The sequence below is a fragment of the Chelon labrosus genome, assembly GCF_963514085.1.
Source record: "Chelon labrosus genome assembly, chromosome: 21".
NCBI lineage: Eukaryota > Metazoa > Chordata > Actinopteri > Mugiliformes > Mugilidae > Chelon > Chelon labrosus.
Genome location: NC_140354.1, coordinates 21,479,486 through 21,500,257, shown reverse-complemented (window position 1 = coordinate 21,500,257; position 20,772 = coordinate 21,479,486). Strand labels below are relative to the sequence as shown.

The window sequence follows — 20,772 nt, the reverse complement described above, 5'->3', positions numbered from 1 at the left end:
CTGTTGATGTGAGTGTAAATGTGAATGTGTTCGTTTGATTAAAACTGATTTAACATTTTAATCAGATATTTTTACTTGTTCCATTATTTATTTCCAGATGAGACAGAAGCTGAATGATAAATATCAGTTGTGTGGTTTGCTTATACCCATCTAGCTGAAAATGTGTAATTATTATTTTTTAATTTGCTGTAGTTTGAATATAAAATTACAGAGAACACTTCAGAGAGATTTAGAACAAATAGATAAATAAATATTTCAGTTTGTCCTTGTTTCATATTGACCTTTGACCCCCAATGTTTTTTCTGTCATCCTTGGGTCCAAGTGATGGATTTTCCCTCTAACTGTTCTGAGATAATAAGTTCATAAAAAATGGGAGAAACAACCTGGATAATGTCTCAGGTATAAGCTGTCACCAAGTGAGAAAGATGGTAATCAACAAATCCTACAATTACAATCTAAGTTGAATTATTTTATATATTCTTTTTAAAATTGTCCTCTGCCAGAGAGCCTCAAAATATGACCATAGGTAAAATAGATGGAATAGATCAATAGTAAAGACCACTACCTTGAACTGGCAGCAGTGGGCCAACACCTTTCTTGATATAGTTTTGATGGAGTGTTCTGTTGCCTGAATATATGGAGCCAGCGTTAAAACTCTCCGGTAGTGGGAGGTGGCTCACAGACTGGTGAAGGACAGAGTGCAACATGATAGGCCGTTAAAAGTGTGTCTTATATGAGTGCAGAATTTTTTATTTTTATTTTTTTTTATTTTGTTTATTTCTGAGAGAGACCTGAGGGTTTGGGGAGTGCTAGTTTCTGTTGTCCATGGGGTGTGGGTGCTCAAAACTGAAAATTCTATGTTTGATTGCTGTATTTTGTCTTTATTAAAAAAAAAAAGAAAAACGTTTCCATCATGGTTCATCTGTCCACAAACACGTCTCTGCTATGAAGTCTGAACAGGCAACATGTAGCTTGGTCCTTGGAGAGTGAGAAACAGCCCAAACTACAAGAGATCAAAAGTAAATGGACACTTGGCTACTAAATGTTTATTGGTCAGCTGTGAGTCAGTTCAGTGTCAGTTCATATGGTTCTTTGCCCTTCAGTGGTAAACAAATGTAAATATGTATTTAGACCATTAGAACATCAGTACTGATTCAGACACTTGTCAACATTCACATTATCACATTGGACAACATCAGGCCACTTCTTCCTGGTACCTAATAAAGCAGGTACGCTCAGTGTTCATGCAGAGGTGGACCCAGCTTTGACCCAGATTTGACCTGAGAATGTTTCCTTGATCTTCTCTGATTGGCTGAGAGAAAAACACATGTTTCTAAACCTCATGGAGAGATGCAATTTAAAATGTGTGCTGAAGTTACCAAATATGGTTCCACAAGAATCTTAAACACACGTACAAAACAAATTTTAAATACTGTATTTTAAACTGTTTCACTAATGTGAGTGCTTATGAATTAAACATTTTCTCCATTATTATGTATCGAGAAAATGTCATCATTTACTGGTTTAATGTTGTGTAAATGTGAACCATTTCTCCAGATATTTCCAGAAAAATAAAAATACATGCAAAATGGCACATGGCCATTAAAGACAACTATTGCTCAATGAGAAATTATTATAGTCTGGAGCCATTTTATAGTCTTGATTAGTCTTATAGTTTTAATTTGAGAAACTGTCTCCATGATTTCTATGTGACTGTGAGACAGACAGACACTGAGATGTGGCACTGAGACGCTGAGAAAAGACTGCATAAAATATTAATAATGAATGATTGTTAGTCATTTTTAAAAATGGAGAAAATGTGAAAAAAAATGCAACTTAAAAATAACTTTGTTGATTAGAAGAGAAGTTGTTAAATTTAACTGATGACAGTTGAGGTCTCCTTCCTCTCCTCTCCAGGGAACAGTGTTTTTGTACGAGGTTTTTGTACGAGGGTTTTTCACTGTGGTATGGGGTGGCACTGAGATATACATCCACACAAAAACCTACGAGGACTAAACTTCTCACTCTGCTCTACTTTTTATTTAAAAATGAGAAAAGAAAAGGTTTTTTGCTGGAGCATCAGGTAACTAATATGTTTAGATTATTTGAATGAGCTGGTTTTATATTTAAAAGTTAGTTAATTAACAGTTTCAAGTCAAAGTCTGTGTACAAACAGAAACGTTATCTTCCTGTAAATCTTAAATTAGACACATGATAAAACATCAGAACAAAACTTCATCTCACAGGGTGACACCACAGTATCACACTGAGCAGGATTTGTGTTGATTTCATCCATTTCTCAGGTTTTTACCCGTTTTTCCAGGTGCTCTAGGTTTTTGTTCAGCCACTGAATGGAGACGCAGCACTGTGATTATTTCGACTACTGGGGTAAAGGAACTACAGTCACAGTAACTTCAGGTAAGACACATTTAAACATAATATCTGCAGTGACTTCTTTATATTTTATTTTAAATCGTGTTTATTGAGTAAAAAAAGTTGCGTTCATATGTTCTTTAAATTTAAACTGACAGAGCAGATGAAACAGAGCTGACCGGATGTTTTTAATGAGGCAGTTTGTTTAAAATAATTAGAAAATATTCTTCTAAATCATTATCAATTAATTCAGGACGGTGTTTGATGTAATATTAATGTTAATGTTACCGACCGGGAGATGAAAATCTACATGCTTGTGTATGTTTTTCCATTCTATCTGGTATTTATAGCGTATAAATGACATAATATGGATCATAACTACAGTAGAATAAGAAGTTTTTTATTGTCATTGTCTGGTGAAAAACAACCAAATACAGTTTGGCAGCTCTTTGGTTCAGGAGCAATAAAAATAGAAACTATAGCAGCTCTACACAATAAAATACAATATATACAATAAAAGCAGAGTAGAATGTAACAGTGTAAACGGCCGCAGTGAAACTAAAATTAGAAATAAAATGTGGTGTGGTATATTTATTTTAGAGGAAGTTAAAGAAACGGTACGTGTTTCACTGAAACAACTCAACCTTGACTAAAAAATAGAAACAAGGAGGAAAAAGAAAGAAGAAAGAAAATTAAAATCATCATATGCACAAATTTGCAGTGACGGTTAAATAATTTGTAATTAATCCTATTATTTAATAACATGATGTTTAATTTGAGACAATACACTTTCAGATTATGTATAGTTGTAAATGTATTGCATAATAAGAAAAGAAAAGAAATGAATAATAATTTAAAAAAGCTCTTTTTTTAACATATTTATGTTTTTGCCAGATACAAAAATAAAATAATTGTGATAAAAAAAATAAAACTTGTAAAACCGTATCCTTTTAATCGTGGCTGAGATATGTAAGAAAACAACTCAACCTTGACTAAAAAACTGAAACAAGGGAAAAGAAAGAAGAAAGAACATTAAAATCATCATATGCACAAATTTGAGGTGATGGTTAAATTATTTGTAATTAATAATATTATCTAATAACATGATGTGTAGTTTGAGACAATACACTTTCGGGTTTTTTATAGTTGTAATTGTATTGAATAGAAGATTAAATTAAATTAAATTAAATAATTTAAAAAAGCTATCTTTCTCTGTCTCATATTTTAACTTATTTGTGTTTTTACTGGACACAAAGGGAAATTCATTTTGCTAACACAATAAACTTGTAAAAACTGTATCCTTTAAATCGTGACTTAGATAAGTAAGAATCTTGATTTCTCTTTATTGTAATTTTTGTCACTATATTTTTTTAACATGATGTTGATGATGCTAAAAAATAGAAAGAAGAAAGAAAATTAAAATCATCATATGGGTAAATTTGCACTGACAGTTAAATTATTTGTAATTAATCATGTTATCTAATAACATGATGTGTGGTTTGCAACAATATACTTTCCGATTTTCATAATATGCAATATTGTATTGCATAATAATAAAATAAAATAAAATAATAATTAAAACGCTCTCTTTCTTTTTCTTTTTTTAAAACCTATTTTTGTATTTATCGGACACAAAGATAAAGTAATTTTTGTAAAAGATAAACTTGTAAAAATTGTGTCCTTTAAATTGTGGCTGAGATATATAAGAAATTTAATTTCTCTTTATTGTAATTTCTGTCACTACGTTTTTTTTAACAGCTTGATGATGCATGTGTTTTTTAAACTTTAATTTTTGTGTATTTATGTATTTCAAACTTCCTCTTCTTTCACAGGAACTGTTGCACCAACAGTTGCACCAAAGATTTTCCCTCTGGTTCAGTGTGATTCTGGGGCTGGAGATCAGATCACTCTTGGCTGTCTCGCTTCTGACTTCAATCCACAGAGTGTTACTTTTGCATGGACCAACGCTCGAGGGACCAGTCTGGATTCTCAACAATATATATCGCCTCTAGTTAAGAATAACAACAAATATACAGGAGTCAGTGTGATCAAAGTATCCAGATCTGATTCTTTGTCTTACAAATGTTCTGTGACTCACGTTGGAGGAAACGGACATGTGCAGCTTCAATTACGTATGTAACTTTTTATTTTAACATATTTCTCTGTAATTTCTATCTGAGTCTCAGGTAACTGGTAATGAATACTGACTGCAGATGTTGTCAATTATTAAACATAAAATGACACAATTATGTATTTCTTTCTCTATTCAGCAATTCCTCCAAAGGTAACTTTGCTATCAGTGCCAAGTGGAGACAAACAGACTCTGGTGTGTACTGCTGAGGAGTTTATCCCTGGCAAACTGGAATTCAGTTGGAAAAAGAATGGAAACACTGTTACTGACTTCACTGCTTGGAGCCCCAAAGACGTTCAGAATGGATATTCATCTGTCAGTGTCCTGAAAATCAGCAAATCAGACTGGGACAGTAAAGCTGTGTACACTTGTGAGGTGACTCACAAAGGACAAAAATATACCAAAGAGATCTCCAAAGGTAAACAGTCATTAACATATGGAAATCTGAAGCTAATACTAAGAAGACTGTCTTTTCTCTTTTCCCGTCCAAAAAAAGTAAATAGTGCGGATTCGTAATTCATTTCATTACTTCCTCTCATGCAGATCCCATCACAGTGACACTGAATCCTCCAAATCACAAGAAGCTGTTTGAAAACAGCCAGGTAGAGTTGGAGTGTGTCGTCACAGGAAAGGACACGACCACTGTCTCTGAAACTACAATCAGTTGGCAGATTAATGAACAGACTGTGACAAACAACATTAATACACAAAACAGTGCACAGAGCAAAACCAGCAAACTGACTCGAAGTCTCGCTGAGTGGAAGACAGTCAACACAGTGAGATGTTCTGCCACCAGAGGAGATATGACACCAGTTATCCAAGAGCTGACTGTGAACAAAGGAGGTAGGTAACTAAATGAAAAAGACTAGATATCAAACTGTAGCTATTCAACAAATGTATTGTTTTATTTATTGTTAATATTAGAGCTGTATCTGTATCAAGATGACTCAAACTCAGCTCATGCATGGATGTCCATGTTAATCTGAATCTCTCTTTCAGATGGAACAAAGCCAACAGTGACAGTTCACATCCTTCCAGACAAGGACATCGGTAAAGGAGGCTCAGCTGAGGTCACTCTGGTGTGTCTGGTCTCCAGTCCTGTGCTGCAGGATTACTACATCACCTGGTCAGAGGATGCTGGAGGCTTCACTGATGGCACCAGTTTCCCTCCACAGAAGACCACAAATGGCTACTCAGTTACAAGTCTTTACATCACCACCAAGGAAAAGTGGAACCAGAACAAGATGTTCTACTGTAACGTCTGGCCTGCTGGTAGTGATCAGCCTATGGAACCTCTAAACGTGTCTAAGGCCACAGGTAATTCATGTGAATGTGACACATAGTAGACTGAGTTATAAATGTGGTTTTCTGAACTGATGTCTCATTAAGTATCAGAGTGAACTTTCTCCAATGAAAACCTGTTCATTCTCTAAATAGGAAATGCCACTAATCATTGTTGTTTTTTTCATAGTTTCCCCTCATGTAGCTCCCATCTCAGTGACACTGAACTCCCCAAATCCCAAAAAAATATTCAACAACAACCAGGTAGAGTTGGAGTGTAACGTCACTGGACAGGACAGAAACACTGTCTCTGAAACTACAATCAGTTGGCAGATTAATGGAACAACTGTGACAAACAACATTAACACCACAGAAGATGCACAGAGCAAAACCAGCAAACTGACTCAAAATCTCACTGAGTGGAAGACAGTCAACACAGTGAGATGTTCTGCCACCAGAGGAGATATGACACCAGTTATCCAAGAGCTGACTGTGAAGAGAGGAGGTATGTAACTAAACATAGAGTGACTATTACAGGGATTGGTTGCTGTTGTTGTTGACTTCAGCTCAGTCATGGATCTCCTTGACTCTCTTTCAGATGGAACAAAGCCAACAGTGACAGTTCACATCCTTCCAGATGAGGACATTGAAAAAGACAAGTCAGCTGAGGTCACTCTGGTGTGTCTGGTCTCCAGTTCCGTGCAACAGGATTACTACATCACCTGGTTAGAAGAAGGTGGAGTCTTCACTGATGGCGTCAACTTCCCTCCACAGAAGACCACAAATGGCTACTCAGTTACAAGTCTTTACATCACCACCAAGGAAAAGTGGAACCAGAAAAATGTGGTCTCCTGTAATGTCTGGCCTGCTGGTAGTGATAAGCCTATGGAACGTCGAGGAGTGTCTCAGGCCACGGGTAATTCATGTGAATGTGAAGAAAAGTAACGTTAAATGTTGTATTTTGTGCTGATGTGTCATTCAGTCTCTGTGTCATGAAAACCTGTTCACTCTGTGATGTCCTCAATCACTGTGGTTGTACAAACATTGTTGTTTTCTTTGTCGTCATGGTGTGTTTCAAATCTGTCTTTGTCCCATTGTCCAGCAGCTTGATGAGTGTGCTGACTGTTTCAAATAAATGTTGCATTGAGAAACGTTTGTTCCGTGTGTACGTGAATGACAACATCTTAAAACAAGCACAAACACTCACTTTGTACCAGTAGTTTTCAGACAAGCCTCGCTTTACCGTTCCATTGTTCAGCTGTTCATTGAGCGAGAACGAGTGTGTTGCCCTAATAAAAAAAAAATGTGCATACATACACCTAACTCATCTAACCACCTATACTGTGCCTTCCTCTTCTTATTGTTCTTTAGAACGTTTTGCTCTGAACTGCACAGACGGTGCCACTGAAGAGGATGAGTTCAGCAGCCTGTGGTTCACATCCTCCTCCTTCATAGTCCTCTTCATATTCTCTCTCCTCTATAGCATGATATTCAGCCTGATCAAGGTAAACATGCAGAGTTTTTCTGAGTTTCAGCTTTTTAAAGGGCTACATGTAGTTTTTATTTTGTCCTGTAGGTTTGAGCCGTTCATTCCCATCTTCACAAACGATAATAGAAACTCTCAAAAGTGGCCAGAGATACAGAGTGAATTTGTTGGGGATGATTGTGATGACTTCCAAGATGCGTGTTTCATTTTGAATCATTAATCATAAAGTTACAGTCATTTTTCAAACACAGTCCCTTATTTCCACAGGCTCAAAGGTGACTGGACAAATAAACCTCATCCTAAATAAAATGTTAAAAGTTTAGACTGCCTCAAGTTTGGAACCCATGGACATCCTGGTGGGATGGGTCAGTGGGTTTCCTGCTTTGTCATGCTTTGTCAGGCCTCTACTGCAGATGTCTTGTGGCTCTTCTACCTTTAGTTTTACCTTCAGCAAGTGAAATGCTGTTTGTTGAGCTGAGATCAGGTGACTGACTCAGACACTGACGACTATTCTGCTTCTTTACCTCCAAAAACCCCTGGGATACGTTCAGACAACGTGTTGGCTCATTGTCCATCTGTGCTGTGAACCATCATCTGCCATCTCTGCTTCATTTGGAAGAATCTGATCAGACAGTATATCTCCATACACTTCAGAATGCTTCTACCACATCATTAATAAATGCTACCGACCCAGTGCAACTGAAAGATGTGCATGTTCATGGACCACATGCTGTTCCAGAACTGCTCTGGCTCTTCAGATCGTTTCTGGTGTGATATCCTCCAAATGTGATCTGGCCTAGGTTTATGAGGAGCTTTATGAATGGTTTGCACCTCCTGGGTTCTAAGCCTTCCCCACACTTTTTCTTCTTGAATGTGGTTCCAGAATTGCTCTGACTTGGGAGTCTAAATTGACCCATGAATTCTTGGTGCTCATGAATGTTTTGCACCTTGTGCTGAGCCCTCTGTATTTGCTCTCATAAAGTCTCTGCTGCAGACTTTGATAATGTTGTGAAGGGGTTTCTCTTTACATGTTAATGAGCTGTAATACACCTTCCTCCAGCCCTGGATTTTCAGAGGTCTAATCTGTCCTAAGAGGTTCATGAATGGTTTGCACTGAAGGCCTTTTTATCTTGCAGAGCACACCAGTGTGTTCCTTTTTACCCTCACAATGTAACCAAAGTGTTGATTTGTCCAAAGATTGATTAATGAATAAGCCCACATTCATTAAATAACTGAGTCTGTGTGTAGCTCTCCAAGCCACAACTATGTACTGCATTAAAGAACCAGAGACTGTCTGTGTTGGACAACTGAATATAATACTTATACATTTTAATAGTTTGATGTTTTCTTTGTTTTCAGGTCAAGAAACATTAAAGGATAGAATGGAAGCATGAATCTTTTTCATTATTTTAACATGTACATTATCATTTATCTGTTGTTTATCTGCAAAATCAATACCATGGGTTAATTAAAGTATCTATCTATCTATCTATCTATCTATCTATCTTGGCTGAGAAAATAAAAATACCACATTTCTTATTGATTTAAATGAATATGTCTTCCTGTACTTAGCGGTGTTATGTCTACAGGATAATGTCATTAACGTGTTGTATTTGTTAGTGTAGTATTTGAGTTTCAGTGACATTTAAATGATACATTTTACTGCGTTGGCTTTTGTATTTTTTATTCTTACTGTAAATAGCAGGTTTGTAAACTGTATTTGAGAAAAAATAAATAAAAAATAAAAAACTTGAATGTCATTGAATGTGTTGTATTTCTTAGTGTCGTGTTGAAATGTCAATGAAAATAACTTTTACTGCAGTAGAGACAGTTCAGTTGTAGTTTAACAATAAATGCTTTTTTATATATAATATTTGCTCATTTAGTTTTTTGAAGGAATTGTGAGTGATGAGTGTGAGAAAGACAAAAAGCGTCTGAGGATTTTCTTCTGTTGTTTCAGTCTCAACACAGGGCTCTAAGAACATCTAAAATAACAGCATGTGAAGTCAACGTACTGTGAACTTCTGGTATCAGTTAAAGTCTGCAGGCTTTCAGTTTCCTGCTGTTTCTAAACTTGTCATCTTTAGAGAGCCACTCCCCCGCTCTCTCTGCACCTCTGGGACCACACCTGCAGGCCTGAAACTTTGTGGAAACCTCCAGAGCTGCAAATGCAAATAGATTTCCTAGAAGCGACGCACACATCTGTCACTGCGCTACGTATTTGCATGTCGGCACGTATCCAGGCATGAAATCACCCACATGCTTTCAGCAGGAAGAGGTTCACATCAGGCAAAGGTCAGAATAAATGTGGCCTCAAATTATCAATAATAATAATAATAGTAATAATAATAATAATAAATTCCTCTTTCAGACTTTTTGCTTCAAGCTCAGGTGGGTCCCTTACTTGAGGCTCTGGAGCCTGAGGGCAGTCGACCCTCTAGCCTCCTACTGTCACCCTGTTGGAAGAAACCTTGGTGTGATAGATGACTCCGCCTTTAAATTTGATAAGCAGATTAGTTCAGTGGTCAAGACATGCTTTTCTAAATTAAGACTTCTGAGTAAGTCCTACCTCCCCCACATATGATTTTGCTGCTACTGGTCCTCCCCAGATCCAGGCTCAGAAACAGAGGTGATAGAACCTTTTCAGCGGTGGCCCCCAAACTCTGGAACAGCCGACCCTTTTATATCAAAGCTGCTCCCAGAGTTTGGAGCATTTTAAATCATTGTTGAAAACCCTCTTCTTCTCGCTGGCCTTCAGTCCATGTTGAGCAGGATATCTTGGATTTTATTATTTATTATTATTGTTCTGCTTGTTCAGCACTTTGGTTCAACTCTGGTTGTTTTTAAATGTGCTTTAGAAATAAACTTTGACTTGACTCCATCTGGATTTTTTATTACGGGCCGTGTTTCAGCCGACACAGAGAGAAAAACGCCTCCGCATGCAAATGGTTAGTTCAACAACCAATCAGAGCAGCAGAACATGTGACAGTATGTATTAGCCTTCTACTTTTTTTACACCGACTTTTACAACCATCTGGCCCTGCAGCTGTGACTCCTAAATTCTACCTTGTCACTACACAAAGCTCCGCTCAAATGATCTAACTGGCCCAGCAGATCTTTGCAGGACCCTAATGAGTTCCCATCAGAGGAGTCCCAGACCAACTTTCCATCAGAAAACACTTGTAGGCTGGGACTATTTCCCTCTTAAACGTAATGTGTAGAGTGGAATCATAAAGAATTATTTTATTTTATGTGTTTCTTGTGGTTCTCAAGAGTGTTTTTTATGTGCATCTGAGCTACTGTGACCAAGCAATTTCCCTTGTGGATGAATAAAGTCTAAGTCTAAGAAGCATAACATGAAAACACCCAATTCAAGTTCACGTACCTCAAAACCATCCAAGTAAATGTACTTTCTACTGTATGTATGAGATGAGCTTTTCATATGGTGCACGCCTTCTAAATGATCTGGCCTGTTTGTTGTCCCGTGTTTTAAATGCCAGCTTGTTGATGAGCTAAAGGCTCACGTTGCCTCACATTCCAGCTGATCGGGAGAAGCTGGAAACCTGAGTAAATGCTGCCATCTGGTGAGGAAGTCTGGGTCAGAATGAAATCATTTGGTCTTGATGCAGCACGTGGCGGAGCAAGGATTTGCACAAGGTTTACAAGATATTAGATTTTCCTTTCATTCTTCTTGTTTTTTCCTTTTCATTCATTTCATTTCCTTGCAGCACCTGCAAAGTCTGACAAACTGCAGCAGGTGATAACAAGCAAATGACACAAGGGACTGCCTTCCAGGAGCATGCACTGTGAGTGATGGGAAACTCAGAGGTGGATTTTAGAAGCTGATAAACTGGCTTGGACTGCCATCAGGTGGTCTCTGTTTGAACTTACGTCTGCTATTTTAAAGCCATATTGTGTGAAGCTGCTGAGCTGCTGGAAAAATTAGTGGAACTGTTCAGGAGCATTCCCACATTGTTTGCCAGGTTGCGGCACCTCAGCCGATGGTGGGGTTGTGTTTGTAGTTTCTGCGTCTTTGTTCAGCGTCACTTCTCCAAAAAACAGTCTGGAGATGAGTTTTCTAATAATTTATTCTACCTCGTATTTAACTATTTTATCAGAGGGGCGTACACAAAGAGGAGGAGGAGTCGATGCAAACTCTGACCTCCTCCATCTTTACATATGTGTTGCAGAGTTTAAGACAGGGACTAAATCACTGACATACACACTGTAGACTGGACAGAGACAAACTTGTGAGTTCATTCCCTTGAATATGAATTTAAAACAAACCAGTCCAGACAAAAATCTCTACTAGTCTTTAAAAATATATGATAATACAAAACAATATTGACTCAACATCTAAACACATTAATAGATGAAAAATGTCATGAATTTTTTTCAGGTGAGACTGGAAATTTACTGTCACTTGTTTTAAAACACTAGAGGGCGCTCTAGGACCAGAGACCTGGAAGAGTTTGACAACTTTCTTTGGCCTCTGAAAAGCAGCAGTCACTCACTTCAGCACTGGACAGCTCCTCTGAACCCCTCTCTACTGCCAGGCTAACACAAGGAGACACCGTCACAGAATTGATCAATGAATTCTCTTTTTATTTTTCTCTTTATTATTTCATTACATCTAAGAAAACTTTTTGCTCTCAGTAAAGCATTCCTTTGTGAATGAACTAAAAACTGTATTAACTAAAAACTTTATATTTATTACTAAGTACTTTCTTTACTCTGAACCGTTTTTCAGACCATATCCTCATATCAACCTGTTTAACTCTTTTCTCACATCATATTGAATGTTTACAACTAAAAACATTCCTAAAACATTTTTCTATCTTTTCTCATATTTCTCTTTCTGAACATTTCTCATAACATATCCACAACCTGTCTTTCAAAATCTCAAAATAAGTCTGTAAATAAGTCTGTAAACATATCATAGAACAAAAGTGAACATGTTCTTTTTACAACATATTAGGATTTTTTCACATCTAATGTTTCAAAGCTCATTAATCAAAGGTTTATTGATAAAATGTAATCAGGTAATCCCCAACAATGTAACTGTATACAATTTTTGTATTGTAATCTGGGTTGATTATAGTTACTTGATTTTTGTAATCTGATTACGTAATCCAGATTACATGTAATCCATTACTACCCAACCCTGCCAACTTCAAACCAGAGGACTCTGCTGTGTATAAAGACACACACTGTTTAATGGAAGCAGAGAGGCTTTCTAAAACATCTGATGAATTTGGATAACACTATCTACAGAGAGTATGACAACACCTCTAAACAAACACACACACTATCAAACTAAACACTGTGAATCAACAGCTGATGATGTGGTTTGTTAGTTCCTGTTTTTAAGGTCTTCCATCAACGTGTGTTTTAACAGTAAGAATTCATCATGCTCCTGTTACTGATTTTAAAAAGCTTCTGTTAAATGATGAATATATCTGGACACTCTATGTTTGTTCATTAATCCTAAAAGATAATGATGAAGAAAGAAGTAGAAATTTGCAAGAGGTGTGTTTCTCTTTGAGGAGGAGGAGTCGATGCAAATTCTGACCCCCCTCCATCTTTACATATGTGTTGCAGAGTTTAAGACAGGGACTAAATCACTGACATACACACTGTAGACTGGACAGAGACAAACGGCTTTCACAATGATCACTATTGACTTTGTGCTTGTTTTTCTTTTGCTGTCAGTTAACTGGGACGGTAAGAAGCAAACATTTTCTTTACAGACATTATGATCAAAAAGACAATGTATCTGCAGGACAGTAGGTAATGAGCTGTGTGTCTGCAGGTACTGAGGGTCAAACACTGACTGAGTCTGGACCAGTTGTTAAAAGACCTGGAGAATCCCACACACTGACCTGTACATATTCAGGGTTCAGTAGTGATATTCATGCTGCTTGGATCAGACAGGCTGCTGGAAAAGGACTGGAGTGGGTTGCCTGGATCTCGAATGGCAGTAGTTACATCTGGTACTCTCAGTCAGTTCAAGGCCGGTTCACCATCTCCAGAGACAACAGCAGAAAGCAGGTGTATCTGCAGATGAACAGTCTGAAGACTGAAGATTCTGCTGTTTATTATTGTGCAAAAGAGTCACAGTGACTGAAGTTGGTTGAGCAGCTGTACAAAAACTCAACTCAACCATTCAATCAAGCATTTTCTTTCTTCTTTTCACATTCATGTAATAAACTTTAATGTTACATCATCAACACATCCAGAGAAACACAGTCTCAATAAACCTTCTTCATTCAGATGGTTTTTGTTGCAGCAGACTGTGAAGGTTAAATATTCTGTTGATGTGAGTGTAAATGTGAATGTGTTCATTTGACTTGTTATAAAACAGTCCATCCTTCATTTCTAATGTGTTTTTATCCTCTCTGTAAAGTGACCTTCCTCACAGTCTCCTATAAAGACTTGATATGAAGCTGTCAGCTGCAGCAGAAGAAGAGGAGCTCCCATCAGATCTCCTTCAACACCAACATGTTCTCTGTAGCTCTGCTGCTGGATCCTGTGAGTCTCACTGAGGCAGAGACTCTGACAGTATGATCACAGCACACTGACTCCTCTTAATGGCTCTTCACTCTCACCTTTCTTTACTGACTGGGATCAATGTCGGATGGTTTCATTCAGTTCAAATGTCAGTTGACTTCATATACAACACACAGAGATATAATCTTTTTCTCAATGGTTACAGAAGATAAAAATAAAAGAAGCTTTTTAAATTTTCCAGTTTTATATTTGTATTGTTATTCACTACTGTCAGACTTTAACTATTGTTTCATTCGTGTAAATGCAGAGAGGTTTTCAGAACGTCACAGTTATAATGAGATTAGGAGGTGATTCAGACATGTCTGAACTCTGCAGATATAATAACACTGAGAGAACGACTGACTGGAGTCAGACCAACATCCAATCTGTATGTGTTGAATTCTATGCAAACTCAGTGAGCTTCTTCGTCACTCAGCTATAAAAACTCCTTCATTGACATCAGACTGTCAGTGGAGTTCACAGAACATCAGAGTCAACATGTTTCCTGTAGCTCTGCTGCTGCTGTTGGCAGCTGGATCCTGTGAGTCTCTCGGGGTTTGTCTCAGTCAACAGTTGTTCTTCTGCAGAGTCACTTGATAGATTGGAACTAAACATTTTCTTCTTTTAACAGGTGTGAAGTGTGAACAGTTGACACAGCCAGCCTCTGTGACTGTGCAGCCAGGTCAACGTCTGACCATCACCTGTCAGGTCTCTTATTCTGTTAGTGGCTACTTCACAGCTTGGATCAGACAACCTGCAGGAAAAGGACTGGAGTGGATTGGATATGGATGTGTTGGATGCACATCAATCTACAAAGATTCTCTAAAGAACAAGTTCAGTATTTCTGCAGACTCTTCCACCAACACATTGACTCTAAATGGACAGAATGTGCAGCCTGAAGACTCTGCTGTGTATTACTGTGCCAAACATTACCACAGTAACACAAACCATCAGTAGACCTGAACAAAAACCTCTCAGTGTATGAACACTTGGAACATGAAGCCACCAGAGGAGGAGCCCTCACACCACTAATGATTTCAGCTGTGTTTACTGTTACAGTACAGACAGAAACAGTCTTTAGATTCAGTTATCATTCGTCTTTTTATTAAAGTAATGACTAATCTATGTAACTTTGAACAAATAATATGTGACTGCTAAAGATGTTTTAGTTGAGATGTCAAAACACAATAAAAAACATTTGTTTTGGGGAAATCCTCGTACAAAATGTTGTAATGAATACAAAATAATTCATAATAATAATATAATACACAAAATAACCAGAGATATTTTTTGTACCAACTAACATAGTGCTGGAATGGCCTGGCAGTGGTTGGATTGAAACAGGAGGCTTGAGGCTCAGATGAGGTTCAGACCAACCAAGTGTTTATTCACCAGTGTAAATCATTACAACAAAAAAAGGACTTACAAGACATAACAAAAGAAATCCTGACTAATGTGCTTTGGTGGCCTGAGGTCTGGTAGCAGCTCTGCCAATCAACCAGTCCCCCTTGTCTCTGTGAGAGGGGTCCCTTTTATAGGCTGCTACTAATTACACTTCAAGCTCTACCACTGAACAGGTGGGCTCCCTCCCTAGATCCACCATACAAGATCATGGTCAATCACATTAATGAACACATTCATACACTCACAGATCACAAAATCAGCTTCTGATCAGATACAGGTTGAATGAATGTTTCAGGCCAGTCGTGACTTTAAGTGGATATTAAAATCAGACTAACAAAACCAACAAGTCCAGTCCAGCTGCATCCTTCCTGAGAGGAGGAGTCAATGCAAAACAAAGATGTCTTCCACCTCTACTTATCTGACTGCAGAGAGGATGACAGAGAACAGTGGACACACAGTTTAACATGATGGACTGTAGGACAGGACTGCTGCTTTTAACTATCTGCTGGGCAGGTCAACACTTTCACTCATCTTCATTTTACATAGCTTTGATTGGAGTCAGCAGCTTATTTCACTTGATGCTTTTTATTCTCTTGACAGGTGTTGATGGTCAGACTCTGACACAATCTGAACCAGTGGTTAAAAGACCTGGAGAATCCCACACACTGACCTGTACAGGTTCTGGATACACATTCAGTGACCACAGCATGCACTGGGTCAGACAGGCTCCTGGAAAAGGACTGGAGTGGATTGCTTATATTAGATATGACAGTGCTTACATCTACTACTCTCAGTCAGTTCAAGGCCGGTTCACCATCTCCAGAGACAACAGCAGACAGCAGGTGTATCTGCAGATGAACAGTCTGAAGACTGAAGATTCTGCAGTTTATTACTGTGCCCGACACTCACAGTGAGAGACACAAATAGGAGAGTCATACAAAAACTACTTCCTCTATTTACCATCTTTGTGTTTTTAAAGGACTCATGGAAGATCAGGAAAATACTTCACAATGACCTACAGGTGGCAGCAAGACATCATGAATGAGAGGATAGAGAATGAAATACAGATGCACACTAGGAAAGGAGCAGCTGTGGTTGTGGTTTGTGACTTCCTGTTTCATATAGTTGCCAATAACAAGTTGTTTTTTGGATAAACAATGGATAATAATGATATTTTACAGCAGTGTTGAATGACACATGAACTGTAAGTGGACATTTCTCCATAATATTCCAAATCTAAAACTGGTCCAGTTGCTGCTGAGAACAACAATATGAATCAAGTTAAAAACTGCAGTAACATATTGAAGAGAAGTTGTGAAATATATATCATTAATATTGAAGTTGATTTAGCAGCTTATTTCTCCATGAAGTTGTTTATTTATGGAGTCAATAGGAAGCATCATCATCATTTATTTGGAGTTGTGTCTTTGTCCAGTTGAAGCTTCAAGGTGTAAATATCCAAATGTAGAATAATGATCTACATAGTTGAGTTTTCAGAGATGTGTGAAATATGGTGTGTTTCTCTTTGAGGAGGAGGAGTCAATGCAAAACTGATATCTTTGATGTGTTTATATGTGTTGCAGAGCAAAGGTCAGCTCAGTCTAACATACACACTGCAGACTGGACAAAGACAAGTGACTTTTACAATGATCACACCTGTTATTTTCTTCATCATGTTTTGTACCTTGGCTGGTAAGGACATGAAAATGTGTTGGACAAACAAAGTGATGTGAAGACAATGTGACTGAACTAATGAGCTGTTTCCATTTCTGCAGGTACTGAGGGTCAAACACTGACTGAGTCTGGACCAGTGGTTAAAAGACCTGGAGAATCCCACACACTGACCTGTACATATTCAGGGCTTGGCAATGCTATTAATGCTGTTTGGGTCAGACAGACTGCTGGAAAAGGACTGGAGTGGCTTGCTTACATAGACTGTTGCAATAGTAACATCTTCTACTCTCAGTCAGTTCAAGGCCGGTTCACCATCTCCAAAGACACAAGCAGAAAGCAGGTGTATCTGCAGATGAACCGTCTAGAGACTGAAGATTCTGCTGTTTATTATTGTGCTAAATACTCACAGTGACTGAAGTTGGTTGAGCAGCTGTACAAAAACCTCCACGACAAAATACTGCCACTGATAACAGCATTACAAAAAAACAAAACAGTAAATGTATTGTACTAAATAAAATAAATGTATTATAAACAACACTATTAGTAAAATGTTTAGGGAACCATTTGGAGTTAAACCTGAGTTCAGTACCTTTAGTTTCAGCAGTCAGAATATTGAAGCAGCAGTTGTTTGTTCTTCTGATTCTGATACTTTGTGAAGTGAAAAGTGATACAGCAATAAAAAAATGCACACATTTTTCTTTTATCCGAACAAGAGCTTAATAAACAATCAGGTTTTAAACTAAAAGTGTATGTTATGGAAAATCAAGTCTGTATTTAATCCACTAACTCTCAGATTCCTGCACTCCTCTTCTTTAGATTGAAATGTACACACTCATCCAGGATCCCTACTCATTCTGTCTGCTGGTGATAAACATATCAGCCTTTGCTGTTGCAGTCTCAGTCAAATTCTCACCTTGAATTAAACATCTAGAAAGTCACATTGCAATCCATGCAAATAAAAACTGTCACACTTCAACCACTCAGACACTCTGTTTACACCTTCAGTGATTTAATAAAATGTATTCAACAATATGTAAACAAAGGTTATTTCAAAAAGGAAGCGGTGTGTCTGTGAGTCAGTGAGAGGACAGAAAGGCTCATCAACCATGTTCTCTGTAGCTCTGCTGCTGCTGCTGCTGGCAGCTGGATCCTGTGAGCAGCTTTCAGTGGATTCACACTAATAAACACATTAGAAACACTGAATAGTCAGATGAATGATGGAGATAATGTTGATTTCTGTTTCTACAGGTGTGTACAGTATTGATCTCATCCATTCTCATGTGTCCAAACACTACTCCAAACACTACTGGGGCGGCTGTGGCTCAGTAGGTAGAGCGGGTTGTCTACGAACCAGAGGGTTAGCGGTTCGATCCCCGGAACGTGCCACATGCCGAAGTGTCCTTGAGCAAGACACTGAACCCCCAGTTGCTCCCAGTGCGTGGCACTGGTTTGTGAATGTGTGTATGCTTGTGTAAACGAATGGGTAGATGTGTCTGAGACTGTAAAGCGCTTTGAGTGCCAATACGTAGAAAAGCGCTATATAAAAGCAAGGCCATTTACCATTTACTCACAGTAAAATGGGACACTGATGAAATAGTATGATGAGGATTTATTGAAATTCCTGTTAATGGAATTTAACCAGTCAAGAGAGAGGTCTTTTTTTATTTTATTTTCTACATTTCATTATTTACATCTGCTTATATCTCTGTGAAGGACCCCTTGATTTCTTACATGAGACAAAAAAAACAACATCTGATCATAGAACAAACCCTAATAAATACACAATGGATTATATACATAAAACAGTCAGACTCTTAAACTGGCTCCAGTTAGAACAGCACTCTGAGTTTACTAAATGAACATCTAGATGGAACATTAAAACTGATGCTTCATATGTTTGACTGTATGCAAACTCAGTGACCTCCTTTGTTCCTCAGATATAAAAACTTCTCATCAGACTGTGGAGTGGAGTTCACAGCAAGTCAGCTTCACCAACAAACATGTTTCTTGTAGCTCTGTTACTGCTCCTAGCAGCTGGATGTGAGTCTCTTTAGATGATAGTCAGCACATGCTGTTTTCTAATATAACCTGATCATTTGATAGAAAACATTTTCTTCTTTTAACAGGTGTGAAGTGTGAACAGTTGACACAGCCAGCCTCTGTGACTGTGCAGCCAGGTCAACGTCTGACCATCACCTGTCAGGTCTCTTATTCTGTTAGCAGCTGGTGGACAGCTTGGATCAGACAACCTGCAGGAAAAGGACTGGAGTGGATTGGGATGAAAGACACTGGATCTTCATACTACAAAGATTCACTAAAGAACAAGTTCAGTATCAACTTAGACTCTTCCAGCAACACAGTGACTCTAAATGGACAGAATGTGCAGCCTGAAGACTCTGCTGTGTATTACTGTGCCAGATACTCACAGTGGTTAAAGTGAACAGAGAGGCTGTACAAAAACATCCAAGTATTTATTTCCACTAGAACCTCCAGGGGGCAGTAGAAGACCTAAAATATGAAGTTCAACACAAACAGTGAAGACAGCAATCAGCTGATGATGAGCTTTGTTACTGCCCATTATAGTGGTGATAGATCATCAGTCATCAAAGGCTGGTTCACCATCTCCAGACAACGGCAGGTGAATCTGCAGATCAAGATTCAATATGTTTATTATGGTGCTCCAGAGACACAGTGACACAAGAGGGAACATTATTTGTCACAGCCCAGTCACCCATCTCCCTCGACGTACTTTTCCATTGACCCCCCCCCCCCTGCATCACTCAGCCTGCCAGCCACTCCCACCTCATCAGTCAACTCAGCTCGCCTGTGCACACAGCTGCTTCTCATTCTCTAATCAGGCCAGCATATATTCTTCAGTTCCACTCACTCCTCTGTCAGCTTGTTCTTTGCCATGTGAGACTTCCTGGTACCGACCCTACCTGTCTCTGACTCATCTGCTCCATCTGCCTTCCAGTCAACTATCTCAGCCTTCTGTTCCCCACCAAGAGTTTTGTCTTTGTCCTCCTGGTTCCTGTAGCTGTCCCATTAAACCATCAAACTCCACACTGATTCTCAGCAAAGTATTATGAGTAGGGCTGAGGACAGATGCTTTATATTATTGCATGCTCTCATCTGCTCCACAATAAGCTTCCAGGCATTGATGTGGAACAGAGCTTTGAACTGCTGAGTGTTCCTTTTTAAACCTGTAGAGGGAGCTCTATGCAAAGTTTTACTCCTTTATAAACACAAAAATGTGAGATGTCCACAATCAATAATAATTTTAAATCATTGGTGTGACTTTGTGAAATGACAAAAAAAAGTTAGTCATTTCTCAGACTAATGACTAGTGTACCTGATATCTAAACCAAGACTGACATTTTGTAATTAATAAAATCCTCATGGTTGTAGTGTTGATGATATACACAGATCAGAGAGGATTGACTTGATGACATCAGTTATTCATTTTACCAGATATAGGACTGGTGTGTCTGTGTGTCTCTGAGAGGACAATGACATTTAATATTTGTCCAAAAGTCAAATTGTGAGTTGATTCCCTTGAATGTGACTTTAATAGATGGAGTGATGTAGGAGGAGCTGACTGTAACCAAATTCTCACAGGGCTCCAGTTGACATCATATTTAAAGGGGAGTTGAAAACCTACTAATCACACTGTCAACATGGCTGACAGAAAGCTGACACTCTTGGTGGTTGCTCTGTTTGTTTGGAGTGGAGCTGAAGGTTGGACCATAACAGAGTCTGAACCAGTGGTTAAAAGACCTGGAGAGTCTCACAGACTGACCTGTACAACATCTGGACTGGACTTCAGCAGCAAGTGGTGGGTTTGGGTCAGACAGGCTCCTGGAAAAGGACTGGA

The 20,772-nt window shown here is 38.4% G+C and overlaps 1 protein-coding gene across 1 annotated transcript in view; it reads left to right on the top strand.

The window, feature by feature from the left end:
* The window catches only part of LOC311506738 (uncharacterized protein), a gene marked incomplete at its 3' end in the record, with an annotated part of 72,006 nt that overhangs the window by 17,739 nt on the left and 33,495 nt on the right, over positions 1 to 20,772 (top strand). Inside the window, exons 9-15 of the mRNA XM_084570813.1 lie at positions 4,206 to 4,505; positions 4,644 to 4,922; positions 5,048 to 5,347; positions 5,504 to 5,821; positions 5,976 to 6,290; positions 6,384 to 6,701; positions 7,157 to 7,290. Of these exons, the coding sequence (XP_084426939.1) occupies positions 4,206 to 4,505; positions 4,644 to 4,922; positions 5,048 to 5,347; positions 5,504 to 5,821; positions 5,976 to 6,290; positions 6,384 to 6,701; positions 7,157 to 7,290 (1,964 nt within the window). The remainder of the gene's footprint in view (positions 1 to 4,205; positions 4,506 to 4,643; positions 4,923 to 5,047; positions 5,348 to 5,503; positions 5,822 to 5,975; positions 6,291 to 6,383; positions 6,702 to 7,156; positions 7,291 to 20,772) is intronic.